Source organism: Fukomys damarensis, unplaced genomic scaffold (assembly GCF_012274545.1).
Source record: "Fukomys damarensis isolate Sample0158 unplaced genomic scaffold, DMR_v1.0_HiC HiC_scaffold_22, whole genome shotgun sequence".
Lineage (NCBI taxonomy): Eukaryota > Metazoa > Chordata > Mammalia > Rodentia > Bathyergidae > Fukomys > Fukomys damarensis.
Genome location: NW_022900934.1, coordinates 26,309,541 through 26,325,344, shown reverse-complemented (window position 1 = coordinate 26,325,344; position 15,804 = coordinate 26,309,541). Strand labels below are relative to the sequence as shown.

The following is a 15,804-nucleotide window of genomic DNA, read 5'->3' as shown; positions in this document are numbered from 1 at the left end:
GCGGGACTGCTGCTGGGTGCTGTGCGCGCTGCTCGTGTTCTTCTCCGACGGCGCCACGGACCTGTGGCTGGCGGCCTCCTACTACCTGCAGGGTCAGCCCACCGTCTTCGGCCTCACGTTGCTCTTCGTGCTCCTGCCCTCTCTGGTCGTGCAGCTGCTCAGCTTCCGCTGGTTCGTTTACGACTACTCCGAGCCCGTGGGGACCCCAGGACCCTCTGTCAGCACCAAGGACAGCGGCACCGGCGGGCCCGCCATCAGCACCAAGGACAGCACCGCCTTCCAAACCGACGAAGGAGGTCCTGAGCTGGGTCCCCGGCCCTCCTCCGCCAGCTCCTACCGTCGCCGCTGCTGTCGCCTCTGCGTCTGGCTACTGCAGACCTTCGTCCACCTCCTGCAGCTCGGCCAGGTCTGGAGGTAGGAGAAAAGCAGGTGAAGGGAGCGGAATCCGAGGAGTGGGGGTGACAAGGAGCTGCCTGCCACCCCAGCCCGGCTCTGACCTTTCCAAGAAACCCTTCCTGCCCTGAACTCCGCCCCACCCCACCCCATTGTATCTTTAATTTCCTTTTAGTCGGGTCCTTCTGACCTCTACCCGCCCCCCGCCATCCTTCCCAATCCACAAGGAGGGGATGGGCCCATAAGTGAGAGGAAGATATTCTCCTCAGGGTGTGTGAGCGAGGAGGACCCAGGGCTTGTGAGGATAAATGTGAGGCTTGGAATAGGGCCACGGGACTTCTTCCAGCCCTAACCCTCCCTCTCTTTCTGTGTCCCGAGCCTGAACTTAGGAAAGAGCTCAGAAGTCCTTCCTTGCTCTTGAAGCTCAATTTTGAATTGCAGTCTATCCCCAACCTCCCAGGAGAGACAGAATTTGAGGCAGCTAAGTGACTATCCCATCTAAACTTCTTCAATTTTTTGAGAAAGGGTATGCTGGATCCAGCTGGGAAGGTTTCTAGCTTCTCTCAGTGCCCTCTTCCTCCAAAAGGGCCAAGGGGACTTGGCGTCTTGAATCTGATGACCACTAGGTGCCCTTTGATCCTAGGATGGTACAGCAAAGCTGAGGCTTTGTTCAAGCTGCTCACTTTCAGGTTTCTTCCTTTGCCAGAACTGAGGTTGCGTGCTGTGCTGAATTAATTGGAGAGAGGGGGAACTCTAAACCTAGGGCTCCTCTTGGATCTGAATTGCTCTAGTACTTTGAGCTCTACTGTGCAGTGACAAAATGCATTCATTTACTGTATGATCGTAGGCAAACCTCCTTCTCCCTCCACATCCGCTTATTCAGCTATAAAATGAGGGAGAATCTCTGCTCTTTTCATTGGCTTACCATTACATTTTTCTTACCTGTTGGAGTGGTCAGGAAAGAGAAGGTCTGTGCAAGGACCCTGCAGACTGGAATATATTTTGGGAATGTGATGGATTATGATGGTTATAACAGATGTGGAAGCATGGGAAAATTCTCTCTACAGATATAAAGGGTGATCACTGCTGTTGTTATATTTATTCTGCTACTTGTTAATGCAGTCTGCCTAACTCAGAAGATCTAGTTCTGGGCTGAGGGTTGAAAGAAGGACACCCAGGATTTGTCCCAACTGCTCACTTGCTGTGTCACACATGCTGTGTTGTTGAGTCTCTTTTCGCCTTGGTTTCCCCATTTTTGTCTGCCAAGAAGATCTGTATTTCCACTTAGCTGCCCTGGGGGGACAAAAGGAGTGTAGCACTATCAACACAAGGTAGTAGTATTTTTATTAGCTTGACACATAAAAAATTCTTGTCTACATCCAGGAACTAATCTGCATTTATCATTCTGTGCCTGAGTGGACAGATGGTGAAAGTTATTTTTAGTTCAGAAATGGTAACTTCCTATTCTTGGTAGCCAAAGCTTTATCCCCCTTTCCCTCCAGTCTAAAGTGGGCCAGCTGCCCTATGACTCACTGGCTGCCCTCCTCCCCATTCAGAATCCACTTATAAGAAGCTAATAGTTAATAGATCTCTTCTTTCTTGGACACAGACTGAGTTTCCCTCAAGTAGAGCCAAAAAAAAAAATGACCACAGGCAAGAGCTATGAAAGAGAGTGGCTGGAAATTGCTAAGGGTCCACTGAGTTCCATGGTTTCTCAGATAAAAGAGTGATTTCCACAATTTCTACCATTCCTCACTTGTTAAGTGAGAAGCTTGGGATGAGATGATTTTGCAGGAATGACAATCTAATGGCCACGAGTGGAATCTGGCCCATGGAAGTTTTGTGTAAATTATAGTTTTTTGTTGTTGTTGTGGTGGTGGTTTTGTTTTGTTTTTGTACTAGGAATCGAACTTAGGACCATGCACTTGCCAGGCAGGTGCAGTGCCACTGAGCTAAATCCCCTGCACTGTATAGTATTTTTAATACTCAGAGTCCTACATTCTTTTGGGGGGAAATTTAGCTCTAGAAGTCTCAGACAGGGAACAACCTAGACAGGGTATGTGTGCAGTAGTTTGTCTATTCTTCCCTTTCATTCCACCTGGGCCATTCTCTTGGGCATTTAATTAGTCATGAGAGCCCTAATTTACAGTTATATAACAATTGTTTTATTAAGGACTCATTTTGTACCAAGCCTATTGGTTGCCTTTTTACCTGTTACACCTCCTGCACCCCTCCTAATGAGCCTATCATGTGGTTAGTGTTATAATTTTTACTTGAAAGATGAGGGGATGGAGGCTAAGAGAGGGCATCCTTGCCCAAGGTCACACAGCAAGGGACTGGAATATCGGGGATTCAAGATTCTCTGTCTTCAAAATCTGAGTTCAATTTATCCATCTTGTGGTTCTACCACTGTAGTGTCCCCCAAGCTTGAAGAATTATGAGTCTGAAATTCCAAGATCCCAGGATGATAGAAAGTCAAGCTTCTGTTGCATTGAGATAAGAATAAAAAGAGGGGGAGGGAGTTACACCATGTGGGTAAGGATAAGGAAACTGTATATTGTGGAGAAAGTGCTGGGTTGCACGGGTACTTTTGGGAGTCTTGCATCTTTATCTTGGTTTGTAAATGACCTTGGGTTCGGGTTTCCACATCTCTGAGCCTCAGTTTCCCTGTATGTGGAGTGAGAAGATTAGATTTGATGACTTTAAAGGGTGGAATATACCTTTCTGGTGCCTCATGATGTCCTAGCATGCTGCTAGGAACCCAACAGCTGCTTGGATCAGGTTAAGGTGGTTTAATTAGATTTTGAGATCTCCCTCAAATATCCCCTCCACGTCTAGACTGCAGCACTGCTCCCCCTGTCTCCTAACAAGCCCTGCACCCCAGAGAGGTTCTTAATTGAGTTAGTGACCTGCTGTGTTCTTCACTGGCTGAACAGAATAGAGATCACTTAAAGAGAAGTGAGGCTAGGGTCTGCAGAGAGCTGGAAAGGGATTACCAACAGCTGACTCTTCTCTCTGAATTCACATTCTGCCATCAATTCAAGGAGATTTCATGGGAATGGTTGCTGGAAGTGAAAAATCCACATTAAGTCACACTAACTAATCTGGAATTCTGATGCTGGATATATTATCAGAATTTAGGTCTCCGGGCATTTTCCTCATGAGCTTTAGATTCTAAAATGACTGAAGGTCTTACTAAATGGGGGGAAATCCAGAAAAGGTATATGGAAGCCCCTGGGATGGTCATTCCTGGAAATTAAACAATGTTGGCATACATGTTCGCTTCCCATACTAAGAAGTTTTTGCATACGTTCTGAGTAGTGAAGCCAGGGAAATGAAGAGGTGTGTATAGGACCCCTGCAGGGTCAAATATTAGAGACTGGTGAGTTATTCACCTCCTAATCCCACATGAAGATATTTTTCAATTTTGGCTTGTGCAATGCCAAATCAAAAGTCAAATGCTTTGAGGAATCGGGTGGATAACACAGGCATAGAGTACATGGAGTGTCAGACAGGACATTGTGGGGAGAAGCGTTCTGACAAGAGGAACTGCTACACGGCTACACTATCAGTACCACAAGAAATTGGGACCCCAACATTGTCAGGTCTTGATTTCTCAAGAGAAATGGGAAACTGGGATTTTTGTATGAACTCTACCAATTTTCAACTACTAATTAAGAGTTTTAAAAATAGTATCAACAAAAAGAAATGCATTTGTGGGCATTCTTTATAACCTCCAGCAACTTCTTCATAATTGATAAGGCCCTTTTACACAGAAGACGTTATTATTAAGCCAGGCATGGTGGCATATACCTATAATCTCAGCTATTCAACAGGCTAAGGCAGGAGAATTGTGAGTTCAAGTCCTGACTGGACAATTAAGCAAGACCCCTTCTCCCATCCAAGGGCTAACCCGGCCCGACCCTGCTTAACTTCCAAGATCAGATGAGATCAGGCGCATCCAGGGCCGTAGACAGCAAGACCCTTTCTCAAAAAATTTTTTTAAAAAAAGGAAAAGAAAAAGTCTGGGCTTGCACTGGGTTCAATCTCCAATACTAAAGAAAAAAAATGGCGTTATTACTTTAAATATAAAATGGGGAAATTCACAAACACTGCACACCTACCGTGTCCCAGCAGGCCCCATGTGAGGTGTTCCAGGCATGCAATCTCATCTTATGTTCCCTCTTCTGGCTACTGATACACCCATGTATCAGATAAAGAAGTGATGCTCAGAGAAGTCAAGTAATTTATCCAAGTTCACCCATGAGTAAGCCAGGGAGAAGTGAAATCTACCCAGCTTTGTCTAATTCCCAAGCCCAATTCTGCCGCTGGCATCACCAGCTGTATTAGGGAATCCCAGAACAATGTCTCCATGAAGTGACAGATTGAGTCCCTGAGATAGAGCAAACAGATCATTTGGTAGGGCACAAATCTGGCTGTGGGCTGGTCACCAGCCTGTGTCATCATCCCTCCCTCCCTCTGCCAACCCTCTGAGCTGTTAAGCCACTAAAGGCTGTTAAGCCAATTACAGTCCTAACCCTGTCTCCTCTGACCCTGTGGGCGGTGGAGTGGTAAACCATGAATCCTGCTTTCCCTAATCTTGAACTCATGGGCCCAGCTTTGCCCAGATAAGTATGGTTTGTTAAGCCAATTAGTATGAGAGGTCTGGCATGGCATTCTTTCCAGGTTGTCAGGATCTGGGCATCTCCAACTGGAAAGGGAGTAGAGGGAGGCAATCAGGCTTTGGGGTCTTCCTCCAATACTCTCTCCATGTCTGGGCCACAGCACTGCTCCTTCTGCCTGCTCACAAACCCTATACTGAAGAGGTTCTGAAATGAGTCAGAGACCCATGAGTTGTGGAAGTTTGGCTCTGGGTCTCCCCTCTGGGAAGCTACATTCTTGGCATTATGACTAAGAGCATAGATTCTGAATTCAAATGTTCTCAGTTCAAATCTTGGCTCTACCACTTCCTATATATGACCTGACAAATCACGTAATCTCTCATCGCATTTTCAAAATAGGGACCATAATGGAATCTACTCAACTCTTGGATTGTTTGGGGTTTAATGAGATCATGTATGCCAAGGATTTAGCAAAGGACTGATTCTGTCACTGAGTGTTCAAAAACTATTGGTGATGATTAGTGCCATCAGCCTGAGCTTTGTTCCTGTGGAGTAAAGATTTGTTCACTGAACATGTGGCCATGAGAGGGTAGGAAGCCTCTGAAGCCAGAGTGACATGGAAGTCATTCATTTATTCTACCGTCATTCATTCAGCAAATATTTATGGAGCACCTGCTAGACACCAGGTACTGTTCTAAGTGCTGAGAATAGAGTGATGAACAAGGCAAAGCCTTTGCCTCTTGAAGCTCAAGTCTAATGGGGGAGACCAGTAAAGGAAATGTAATACGGTATATAATATAAACTCCAAAGGGAGCTCTGGGGACGAAGGTGTGGTCCTTTGAGATCAAATGGTCAGGGCAAGCCTCTCTGAGGAGGTGGCCCACAGGCAGAGAGGACTGAATCAGGTAAGTGGGATGATGTGGATGTCTTGGGAAAGGTGTTGCAGGCCAAGGGAAACAGAGGAGCAAGGTGAAACCCAAATGGCAGAGGCAGAGCAAGGAGAGAGTAGGGTATGATGGGGGCAGACTGGCAGTCCCCTTCATGCAGGGCCTCATGGGCCTTGAATGGGGGTGCGGGGGTGACTGGAGAAGGAACGCATATTGATTTTGGTTTTACAATGGCCACTCTGGCTGCTGAGTGGAGAATATCCTGGAGCCCTTCCGGAAGGTTGCTATGAAAGGCCAAGTGAGAGCAGGAAGGACTGGACCAGAGTAGTAGCTACCAGAACAGGGGCCTGCTTCAGGATGAAGCAACAAGATCCTTCTTTGGTCTTCAACTTCCCTACTGAGGCCTGATAGTAAATGTTCAGAACTCTCTGTCTGGAAGTCAGCCATATCCTGCATCTGCCACTTCCTGTGACTTTGGGCAAGTGGCATAACTTGTCTGTGCCTTGACTTCCTCATCTGTGGAACAGATATTCTGAGAATAGCTCCAGTCTCATGTGGCTGGGGCCTATGGCCAATTAAATACTGTATGTTTAGCACAGTGCCTGGAACACAGAAGTACTCAACAATTGTGATTAGCCATTGCTGCTTGTATAAATGAAATGAGTCAGGAGTTGGGTTCCACAGTGCTTTTCAAACTGTGTGTCACAGGGCTCTCATTTCTTACTTTCTTTTGATGTTGGTTCTATATCTAAGATTTTGCTCTCAGTAATCATTGCCATGGCTGAAACATGTTTACAACCTCTTGAATTTCTGGCAGTGACCCTCTGCCAAGCTGCTCTATGCGCTGCTTCACAGGGCTGCTGCAGGACACCAACCCTCAACACGCACCTCCTTGGAGACCCCTCTCTAGGACATCCTGTGCCCCCACCGGCTCTCCTTCTGCCCACAGCTGCAACGGGCCATTAGAGCTGCTCCTAACAGACACAGTGGCGGCAGTTGGTTCCCGTGTCCCCCATTTGATCTATAAAGACCACACGGGAGAAGCTCTGGGGATTGGGAGGAGGGAGGGCTGCCAGGAAATGGCTTTGAACCCCAGCAGCTGGAGCCAAGTCCCTGGGGAGAGGAGGGAGGCTGTTTGGGATCCACTCTGGCCCCACCATTCACTACCCTGCCTTTGTTAGAGCATTCTAATTCTTCCTCCTGTGGGAAATCATGTGGGCCTCCAGTTATCATCTTGCCTGCTCCCCGAGTCCGCCTGCAGCCAGGGATTCTGCAGCTGGGATCTGATCCGGCCCCTGCCCTTTGAAGCCCCAGGGCAACCCTGCTTCTCTGTACCCTAGGGCCAGTCCAGTGCTTTAGCGCAGCATCGAGGCCCTTGGCCTCTGCCCTTTCATCTCGTGACTGCTCTAGCCCCAGACTGATCTGCTGCTCCTCCTCCCCCAAATTATAGTACACACTTCTCCAGGCTGTGGGCTGCCTCCTCCATCAATATCCTTTCCCACTCTCCTCCCCGTGAAATTCTGCATCTTTCCTTCAAAGCTGAGCTGATTGTCACCTCTTCTGAGAAACTTCCCCTGAACAAACAAACCCAAATAGCTACTGCCCCACAGACCCCACCTCCTACCTGCTCCACCAGGCAAATGTGCTTGTCTTTAAAATCTAAAATGGAAATTTCATGGCAGTTTTTGTTTACTTGTTTGTTTATGGAAGAGCTATATACACTCTTGTTGAAACCTTGGACAATATGAAAAAGAAAGACTTCCTTCAACTCTATCTCTTGGGGGTTCAGGAGTGAGGTTAAGGGAGATATCTACTTCTAATCAAGTATTTCTTAAATTTCTTGAAGGTTTTGCTTGTGCTTTTTAATTAATTGAGAAATACATACCCACCTGGATTTTAAAAATCAGATATTACTAAAAATTATGGTTGTCATTTATTAAGATTTAGATTAGATGATTGCTCTTCATGGCAATCCTGCTATGTAGGGAATGTGGTGATGAAAAATAAGGACTGTGGAGACAAAACTTGGGGTTTTCCACTAATTAATTATGTGGTCTTGAGCAAGTCAAATGACCTCTCTGGGCCTTGGCTTCCACATCCGTGAAATAGGGAAAAATGGTCCCTGTGAATTGCCAGTGTGCAAGCTTATTAAATTCATACATAGGATAGTTTTGCACAACACTCAGCACGTAGTGTTAGACATTATTGATCTGTTTTATAGATGTGGAAACTGAGGCAGAGAGAGTAATGGCCTCCCAGTTAGTAGGTAGCATAGCCAGGGTCTGAAGCCACAAAGCAGGCTCCTAAGCCACAGTATGAGCTTACCTTTTGCTACTTAAATTTATTTCTGCAAAATAGTAAACCATGTACTTACTGTTTGGAGAAGCAGAAGCAAAAACACCGAAGCCCTGTTCCTTCTCTGAGATAGGCTGCCCCCCTGGAAGGCTTTCTCACCAGATCAAAAGCCCTGAGGAGTCAAAGCCTGTCCCTTTTGTCTCAGCCTCCTCTGGTGACTGGCCAGAAACAGGCCCTACCTACCATTGTGGCCTTGCACCCAGAGCTCTGGTGAGGTCTGTAGCAGGTTCTTCTTCAAACACAAGGGCTGCTGAAGCAGCACTGGGTCTGTGGCTGATCAGCAGACACTCAGGCAGTGTGGGAGCCTTCTGCAGTTGTGGGCACAACACTGAGGTCTGTTAGGGCCAGGCGTGGTGGTGCATGTCTACAATCCTAGCACTTGGGAGGCTGGGGTAGGAGGATTGCCATGAGTTCAAAGCCAGCCTGGGCTATATAGTGAGTTCAAGCCCAGCCTGAACTCAATAATGAGACCTTGTCTTTAAAAACAAACAAACAACAACAACAACAACAAAAAACCCCAACACTGTTAGGCCTTCTGAACTATCAGCAAGCTATGGCTAAGGACAAGGATAGTGCAACCCTAGGGTGGGTTCCAGGCTGATACAGGTTTGCTGATGGGAGATGGAGGAAGTAAAATCCCTGTGTGCAGTAGGTCCTTCGTAGGTGTTGATATGAACCAACTAGAACCTTTGGGATGAGCATCTTGGGTGAGTCACATCACTACCAGGGGTTCAGCTACTCCATCTGTAAAGTCCAGTTGGGGGCTTGATAATTCTGACTGAGTTTTCCCAGGACTTGGGCAAGAATGCAGAGTGGCTGAGAGCTCGGCCTGGGGGCAGATCAAGGCAGCATGACTTCCTGGACTTGTAACCTTGGGCAAGTTTCCTTGCTGACCTGAACTCCAGTCTCTTCTGTAAAGGGGAAACAGTGATAGTCTCCACCTCTTAAGGTTCTCTGGGGATTTAGCTCAGTGTTTCCACCGCCTGCCTCACAAGCGCAAGGTCCTGAGTTTTATCCCCAGCATATTAAAAAAAAAAAGTGCTTTTGTAGATGCCTTCAGTAACTTAAACACACAGGGCTTGTCACATAGTACATGCTCAGAAAATGTTTATTCTTGTCATTATTTTTGCACAAGCAGCAGCCATCCTGCATGCTTAGTAACAAGAGAGAGGACTGAGAGGGGGACTAAGGATCCTCACTCTCAGTAACTGTCACCTCTTGAGCCCCATCCAGGAAGGAGACGCTGCATGTGGTATGGCTCCCTCAACAGACTGGGCACCGATGATGACCTCAGATTAAAAGGAGGCAGTGTTTATTGAATAAAGGCAAGAATACCCTATCAGTCAGGCCCCCAAGACACAGGGTGGGCTGCTCCCCAGGGCATAAACTCCACAGTAGCAGAGGCATGCCGTGCTTTAGCAAGGACAGTGTAGCAGGGTCTTTGACTTCAGTTTGGAGGACGGACTAGATAATCCCTAAAGCCCCTATGGCTTTAAGATTCTGTGGCTATAACTTGGGGTTTTGTGATGCTCAGTTCCATGATACTGAATTGCTGGACCACCGTTTGCCAATCCATGGCACTTGGGCAAATCCAGCCTGTGGATGGGTGTCTTTGGCCCATGCAGTATTTTTTTCTTTTACTCTTTAGTGAAACTTTTTTTTTTTTTTTTTTTGGTACCGGGGATTGAACTCGGGTCCTTGCACTTGCAAGGCAGACAGCAGAACCACTGAGCTAAATCCTCAGGCTCTAGTGAAACTTTTTGTTATAGCAAATTTTAAACATATACAAAAGTAGAGAGGCTAAATTAATGATCCCTCACATACCATCACCCCACTCACAATTACTGACTTCTGACAAGATTGTTTTATGCAGGGCAACACCATGCAATAGAACTCTGCAGATGGAAAGTTCTGTGTCTGTGCTACGCAGCACAGTAGCCGCTAGCCACATATGGGTATTAAGCACTTGGAATGAGGCTGATGTGACTGAGGAACTGAATTTTTAATCGTATACAATTTTAATTAATTTAAGTTTAAATAACCATATATGGCTAATGTTGCAAGTAAAGGTGTTGGAGAACATAGGTCTAGACCCTATCCCATTTTCTTCCCTTCCATATGATTTTGAAGCAAATCTCAGACATCATGTCATCACCTCCCTAAATATTTCAGCGTATCTCCAAAAAGAAAAACTTTTAAAAAACATCTAAAATGTGTAATAGTGCTATCACACCTATAAAAAGAAATAATAATTTCTTTAAAATCCATATGGTATTTCTTTAATTAACTGTCAACATTTCTAAATTGAGACTTTCTTTTTTGCATAAATATCCTAATTTCCAACTATTCTTTAAAAGGTTGAAAGAAAAGAAATACACTCCAGACAATGCAACTCCATGTTCTCCTAGGGCAGCAATTTCTGGAGCTGACTGCCTGCTTCTTTAGACAGGATCCTCTCCATAACCCCCAGAGTCCCAGATGAAATCACCTTAGCCCCTCTGAGCACTGGTATTTGACATCCTAACTATACCGTCTGGAATCACAGATCAGAAACAAGTAATGCTGTCTGCATGCCTTAATTTCTGGTGCCTTCAGATGCCCCTGGAATACTAGACCCTCGTTCAAAACATCCCAGCTCCACACAGGAAGAACAGGAAAAGAGAAAAGGGTGGAACAGAAATCCCTGGGCTTTTTTAGTTTGAGGTCCTGAGTTTTAGTCTTTGTCCACATCTATTTCACAGATGGGGAAACTGAGACCAGAGAAAAGAGGAGGTCTGGCTGCCCTCACTGTGAGGGCCATGAGATGCCCGAATGAGATTCCAAATGCTCTGCTTAAGATCAGCTACCTGGTGCCCTGCTGGGCAAAAAGAGGGACCCTGGCTGGGAGCTGTTGGGAGTGGTTAGATGGGAGAGGGTCTCAGATTTTCAGTCAGAGCCTAAAATTAGTGGCTGGGAAGTGTTTGGCCTCATCCCAGGGAGGGAAAAAAAAGAAGTGTTGTGGCTCTGTAGGGGGCTGCTAAGGAGGAAGGAGACCGCCTAGCTCCCAGCACCAAGTGAAATGGGAGTCAAACGTGTAAAATCACATTCTTTACTGACATTTATGATTCATTTGGCTGCCAACCCCAGGAAGGTCCTATTTTTTACCTCTTTGCAGGAGTGCTCAGAATTCATGAGTAAGGCAATGAGGAAAGGGGTATCAGGGCCAAGAGCTTCCTGGGCCACAGTGTGGGTGAGGTGACTGATGTTTCCTAGAGAACCTATAGGTTGGTCTTGGTCCCTGGCTCAGCTTCTCATACCCTGTGGCAAAATGCAGGGGTCAGATATAACCCAGACACTTTCTGATTGTTTGACCTTCGCAAATCACTTCTCTAAATGCCTTCTAAATGTCTCTGGACCATCCTTCCCTGTCTTCCACCTTTTGCCCCTTGCAGTCTGTTTTCCAGAGCCAAAGTGCACCCTTAAACTGCCTTTCCCTGTTTAAAGCCTCCCTGTGGCTCTCCAACCTTCTTGGGATAAAGAACAAGTCCTCCTCCAAGGCTTACTGCATCTTACACTTTTCCCCCTTCTTCTTTGCTTTGTTTTGTTTTGTTTTTTTGAGACAGGGTCTCACTATGTAGTTAAGACTGATCTGGAACTCACTATGTAGGCCAGGCTGGTCTCGAACTCACAGTGATCCTCCTGCCTCAGCCTCCCAAGTGCTGGGATTATAGGTGTGCACCACCACGTCTGGCTTTCCCCCTCCTTGTTTGAATTACAGCCATTCTGAGCACGTACTGTTCCTTCCCACTCACCTCAGGACCTTTGTTCATGCTTGCTTGACCAGCAGCTCTCTTTCCTCCCACCTTCACCTTGCTTCAGACCATAGCTCAGCAGTCACTACCTCTTTGACCACCAGGCCCTTCTCCAGTTGTACTGCCTTCCTCAGTGCTGGAGCAGGGAATCTTACTGGGGCATGTCTGGAACCAGAGGAGCATGTTTGCTATGTGTTAATGTGATGATTTAATTAATGTTCAGCCCCCCCCCCATTAAACTGAGTTTCTAACAGATGGGTTGGGTCTATGTTGCTCACCATTGTATCTATCCTTGCTCCTAGCACACCATAGATACTCAAAAATCCCTGAAATGTGTCAAGTGGGGCTGGGGGTGGGGCCATAGTTCAATAATAGAATATGTGTTTAGCATACATGAGGTCCTGAGTTCAGTCCCCAGCACAGAAAGAAAGAAAGAAAGAGTCAAACTTTCACTTCTCTGAGATTCAGGTTCTTCATCTGGAAAGTGGGGATCATCCTCATAAATTTCAGAGCTTCAGAGGACTTTAGCACAGTACACATAGAAAGTATTGGCTGAGTGGTGGTTATTTTCTGGGTGTGGGCATGGACCCACCCAAAGAAAACCTCCCTGGTGAACTCTCTCAGCAGTCTTCTATGACCTCTGTCTCCTAGAGACAGATTCAGTGGACATCAAGTACAATTGTCTCAGGGGGAGGTTGCAGGCCCACTGGAAACTAGAGAGAAACTACAAGGCCTCCTTCTTCTTCAAACACCCCCTTAACACCTTCCGTGACTGAGTGCTCCACCCTGGCTGGCTGTTTTATACATTTCACCACCTTCTGATTCTCCAGCTCCCCTGTGAGGTTGGCATTGGGTCAGTGGGTTCAGAGAAGGGGCAGCAATTTGCCCAAGTCCACATGAGCAGTGACAGGGCCAAGATCTGAGCCCAGATTTCCCCAGCTCACAGTCTGGGTTCTTTTTCTCTGTGCTTGGCTATCTTTACTGAGGGGCTTGTAAAGCAGAGCTGATAAAGTACATTCACTCTCTTTATTCATTCACTGATTCAAGAAGTAAATAGGGGTGCACCAGGCACTTGGGACATAGCGGAGAACAAGATAGACTTGGTCCCTGTTCTCATGGAAAATAAATATGTAAGCAAGTAGACTAGATAATTTTGAGTTGCAATATGTAAGATTAAGGAAAAAGAGTAGCATGACAGAAATTGACTAGAGGTGGGGTGGGTAGGAGAATTTGGAAGGGTGGTGGGTCTGGGACACTTCTCTGAGCAGATGACAGTGACAGAGACAGAAGAGTGAAAGTTTGGTGGGCAATGGTGTGGAATTTTCCAGACGGAGGCCTTGAGGCTGGACTGAGTTGTGTCCATTGAGGAGGAGCAAGCCCAGCGGAGCTGGAAGGTATGAGAAAGAGTCTGGGATCAAGGAGGTCCTTGAGGGGGACAAAGGCTGAGCCAAACAGAGCCTCAAGGTCAAGGTGATGATTTTTATCTAAGAGTAGTGGGAACAGCCTAACCTGGCTGTCTTAATTACTTTTCTTGTTGCTGAGACAAAGTACCTGACCCTTAAAGTTGAGGGATGAAAAGTTTATTTTGGTTCACAGTTTGCAGAGGTTTCAGTCCATAGTTGATTGGCTCTAAGGCAGGGTGGCAATGGCAGAGTGACATCACAGAGCAAAAACAGTCCATGGCTTGGCAGGGCAGGCAGAGGGCAGCAAGCGGCAAACAAAGTCTGCAGCAAGCCTCTTTCTGTCCTTTATATTCCATCATATCCAAAGTGAGTCACCTTTAATCCCAGCATTGCACCCTTAATCCCAGAATTACATCCTTAATCTCAGCATCACACACCCTAGATCCAGCCATCTCTGAAAAGCCCCACCACCTATGACCCCAAGAGGCTTTGTGGGGCACATCTAGACACAAGCCATAACACTGGCCTGGGCGCCTACAAGCCCCTGGGGCTGCTGTGAAGGGCAAGCTCTGAGAAGCAAGGATGGAGACAAGATCGCCAGGCTGCCAGCATGCAGTGCCATGAAGCCAGCTGGTGACGCTGGGGAAGAAAGTACTTGGGTTCAGGACAGCTGTGCCTTACTGTATCTGAATTGGACGGGGCAGGTGGGGTTGCTGATGGAAACTCCTCAGGAGAGGCAGGAATCAGTTACTTAGGCCCATTTTAGGGAGGTCTGAGACCTACAGAGGGGCTGGACCTTCCCAGAGCCACCTGGGTCTCCCAACTCTTTAATCACTGTCATCCTTCTCTCTGCAGTACTCGCTAAACCCACAGAATCCCAAGAGAAGCTCTTAGGTCCATCGTGTCCAACTGGGGTGCTCCTTGACAGGCCTACTGTCCACCCTCCCTACGAGAGAAGTAGCCATGATAACATGGAGACAGAATGGCCATGAGACTTGCTGACTGCCCCAGTCCCTTCTCTGGCTCAAGGGACTATGGAGAGCTAGGTTCCAATCCTAGGTACGGCACTAACCCACTGAGTGACTTTAAGATAAGTTCTAATCCCTTTCTGGTCTCGGTTTCCTCCTGGGTAAAACGAAGCTAACAGTAATACTCACTCTGAAGTTCTGTGGAGAGGAACTGATACATTGATAGTCACAAAAAGGATCAGCACGGCCAATCATACTTTCAGCACTTAATAAATAAGTGCTGTTATCATTATTATGAACTCCTGCATGCCAGAATAATGAGGGCTCAGCTGAGGGTGGTGTGCTGCCTCCCCAGCCCACACAGAGCAGCCAGCAGGGATCTGTGGCCACCCCTGGGGAAGCTGGTTCCTGGACAGAGTGGAGCAGGGCAGCCTCTGCAAACTGCTGTGGTTTGGCCCAGAGCTGGGAGAGGGGGGCGTGAGAACAGGCACTCGGAAACGCTGAGCAGCCCGACAGATGGAGGAGCTGAGGATGTGAGAGACGCAGACAGACAGAGAGGGACCCAGAGTCAGAGGGGGGGGGCAGGCAGTGGAGGACGCGGGAGGGCTGGCATTCACGCAGTGTCACAAGCTGAGCAGCCAACCAGCAGATGGACAGGGCTTCCAGAGGACTGGAAGACCTAGACAGACCGACCCCAGATCCGGGACAGAAAGAAAAGCAGAGACAGAGTCCATGGGACAGACAGGCTGTCTTCACATCAGAGGGACAGACATACAGGCTGGCCCAGGATCTCAGGGTCAGACTAACAGATGGTCATAACACTTGAGAGACAATGGGACCTACAGTCAAGGGACAGACAGGCAGACTGACCCAAGGTGCCAGTGTGAGACTGATAGACAAATGACTGACTGACACGATATAGGAATGGAGTCCTACATTCAGCGATCAGACACAACAGACTAGCAGATCCAAGCACTGACCCAGGAGCTGAGGCCCAGCCCAGGCACATTTGGCTCTCTGAATGGAACCTGAGGCAAGGCCGGAGACCTGACCTAGTGCCAAAGATTCAAATGCTGAGCTCAGAAGCTTCCTGCTTTCTCAAGAACATGGGATCCTCCATCATTCTCCCGTCTTTCTACCATTAGGTGGATCCCCAAACTCTGGGGCATTTTGGGAGGTTTCTGGATCACAGAGGCTACTGGGCCTGGGGAGAAGGGAATGAATCCCACTCTATCTTCTGATTGCTAACTGCTCAAGCAGGTCATGTGGTCCAGAAGGGACAGCTTTTTGGGTCCTTGAGCAGAGAGATCTCACCCACCTAACTGCTGGCTTCTTGCCTCCTCTCCAGGCTTGTTTTTTTTTTTTTTTTTTTTTTTTTTTCGCAC

At 47.3% G+C, this 15,804-nt stretch overlaps 1 protein-coding gene across 1 annotated transcript in view; it reads left to right on the top strand.

The window, feature by feature from the left end:
- Position 1: 1 nt before the first annotated feature.
- Positions 2-15,804, top strand: part of Xkr7 (XK related 7) — a gene marked incomplete at its 5' end in the record, with an annotated part of 29,269 nt that continues 13,466 nt past the window's right edge. Inside the window, one exon of the mRNA XM_010628499.2 lies at positions 2-414. Coding sequence (XP_010626801.1) covers positions 2-414 — 413 coding nt within the window. The remainder of the gene's footprint in view (positions 415-15,804) is intronic.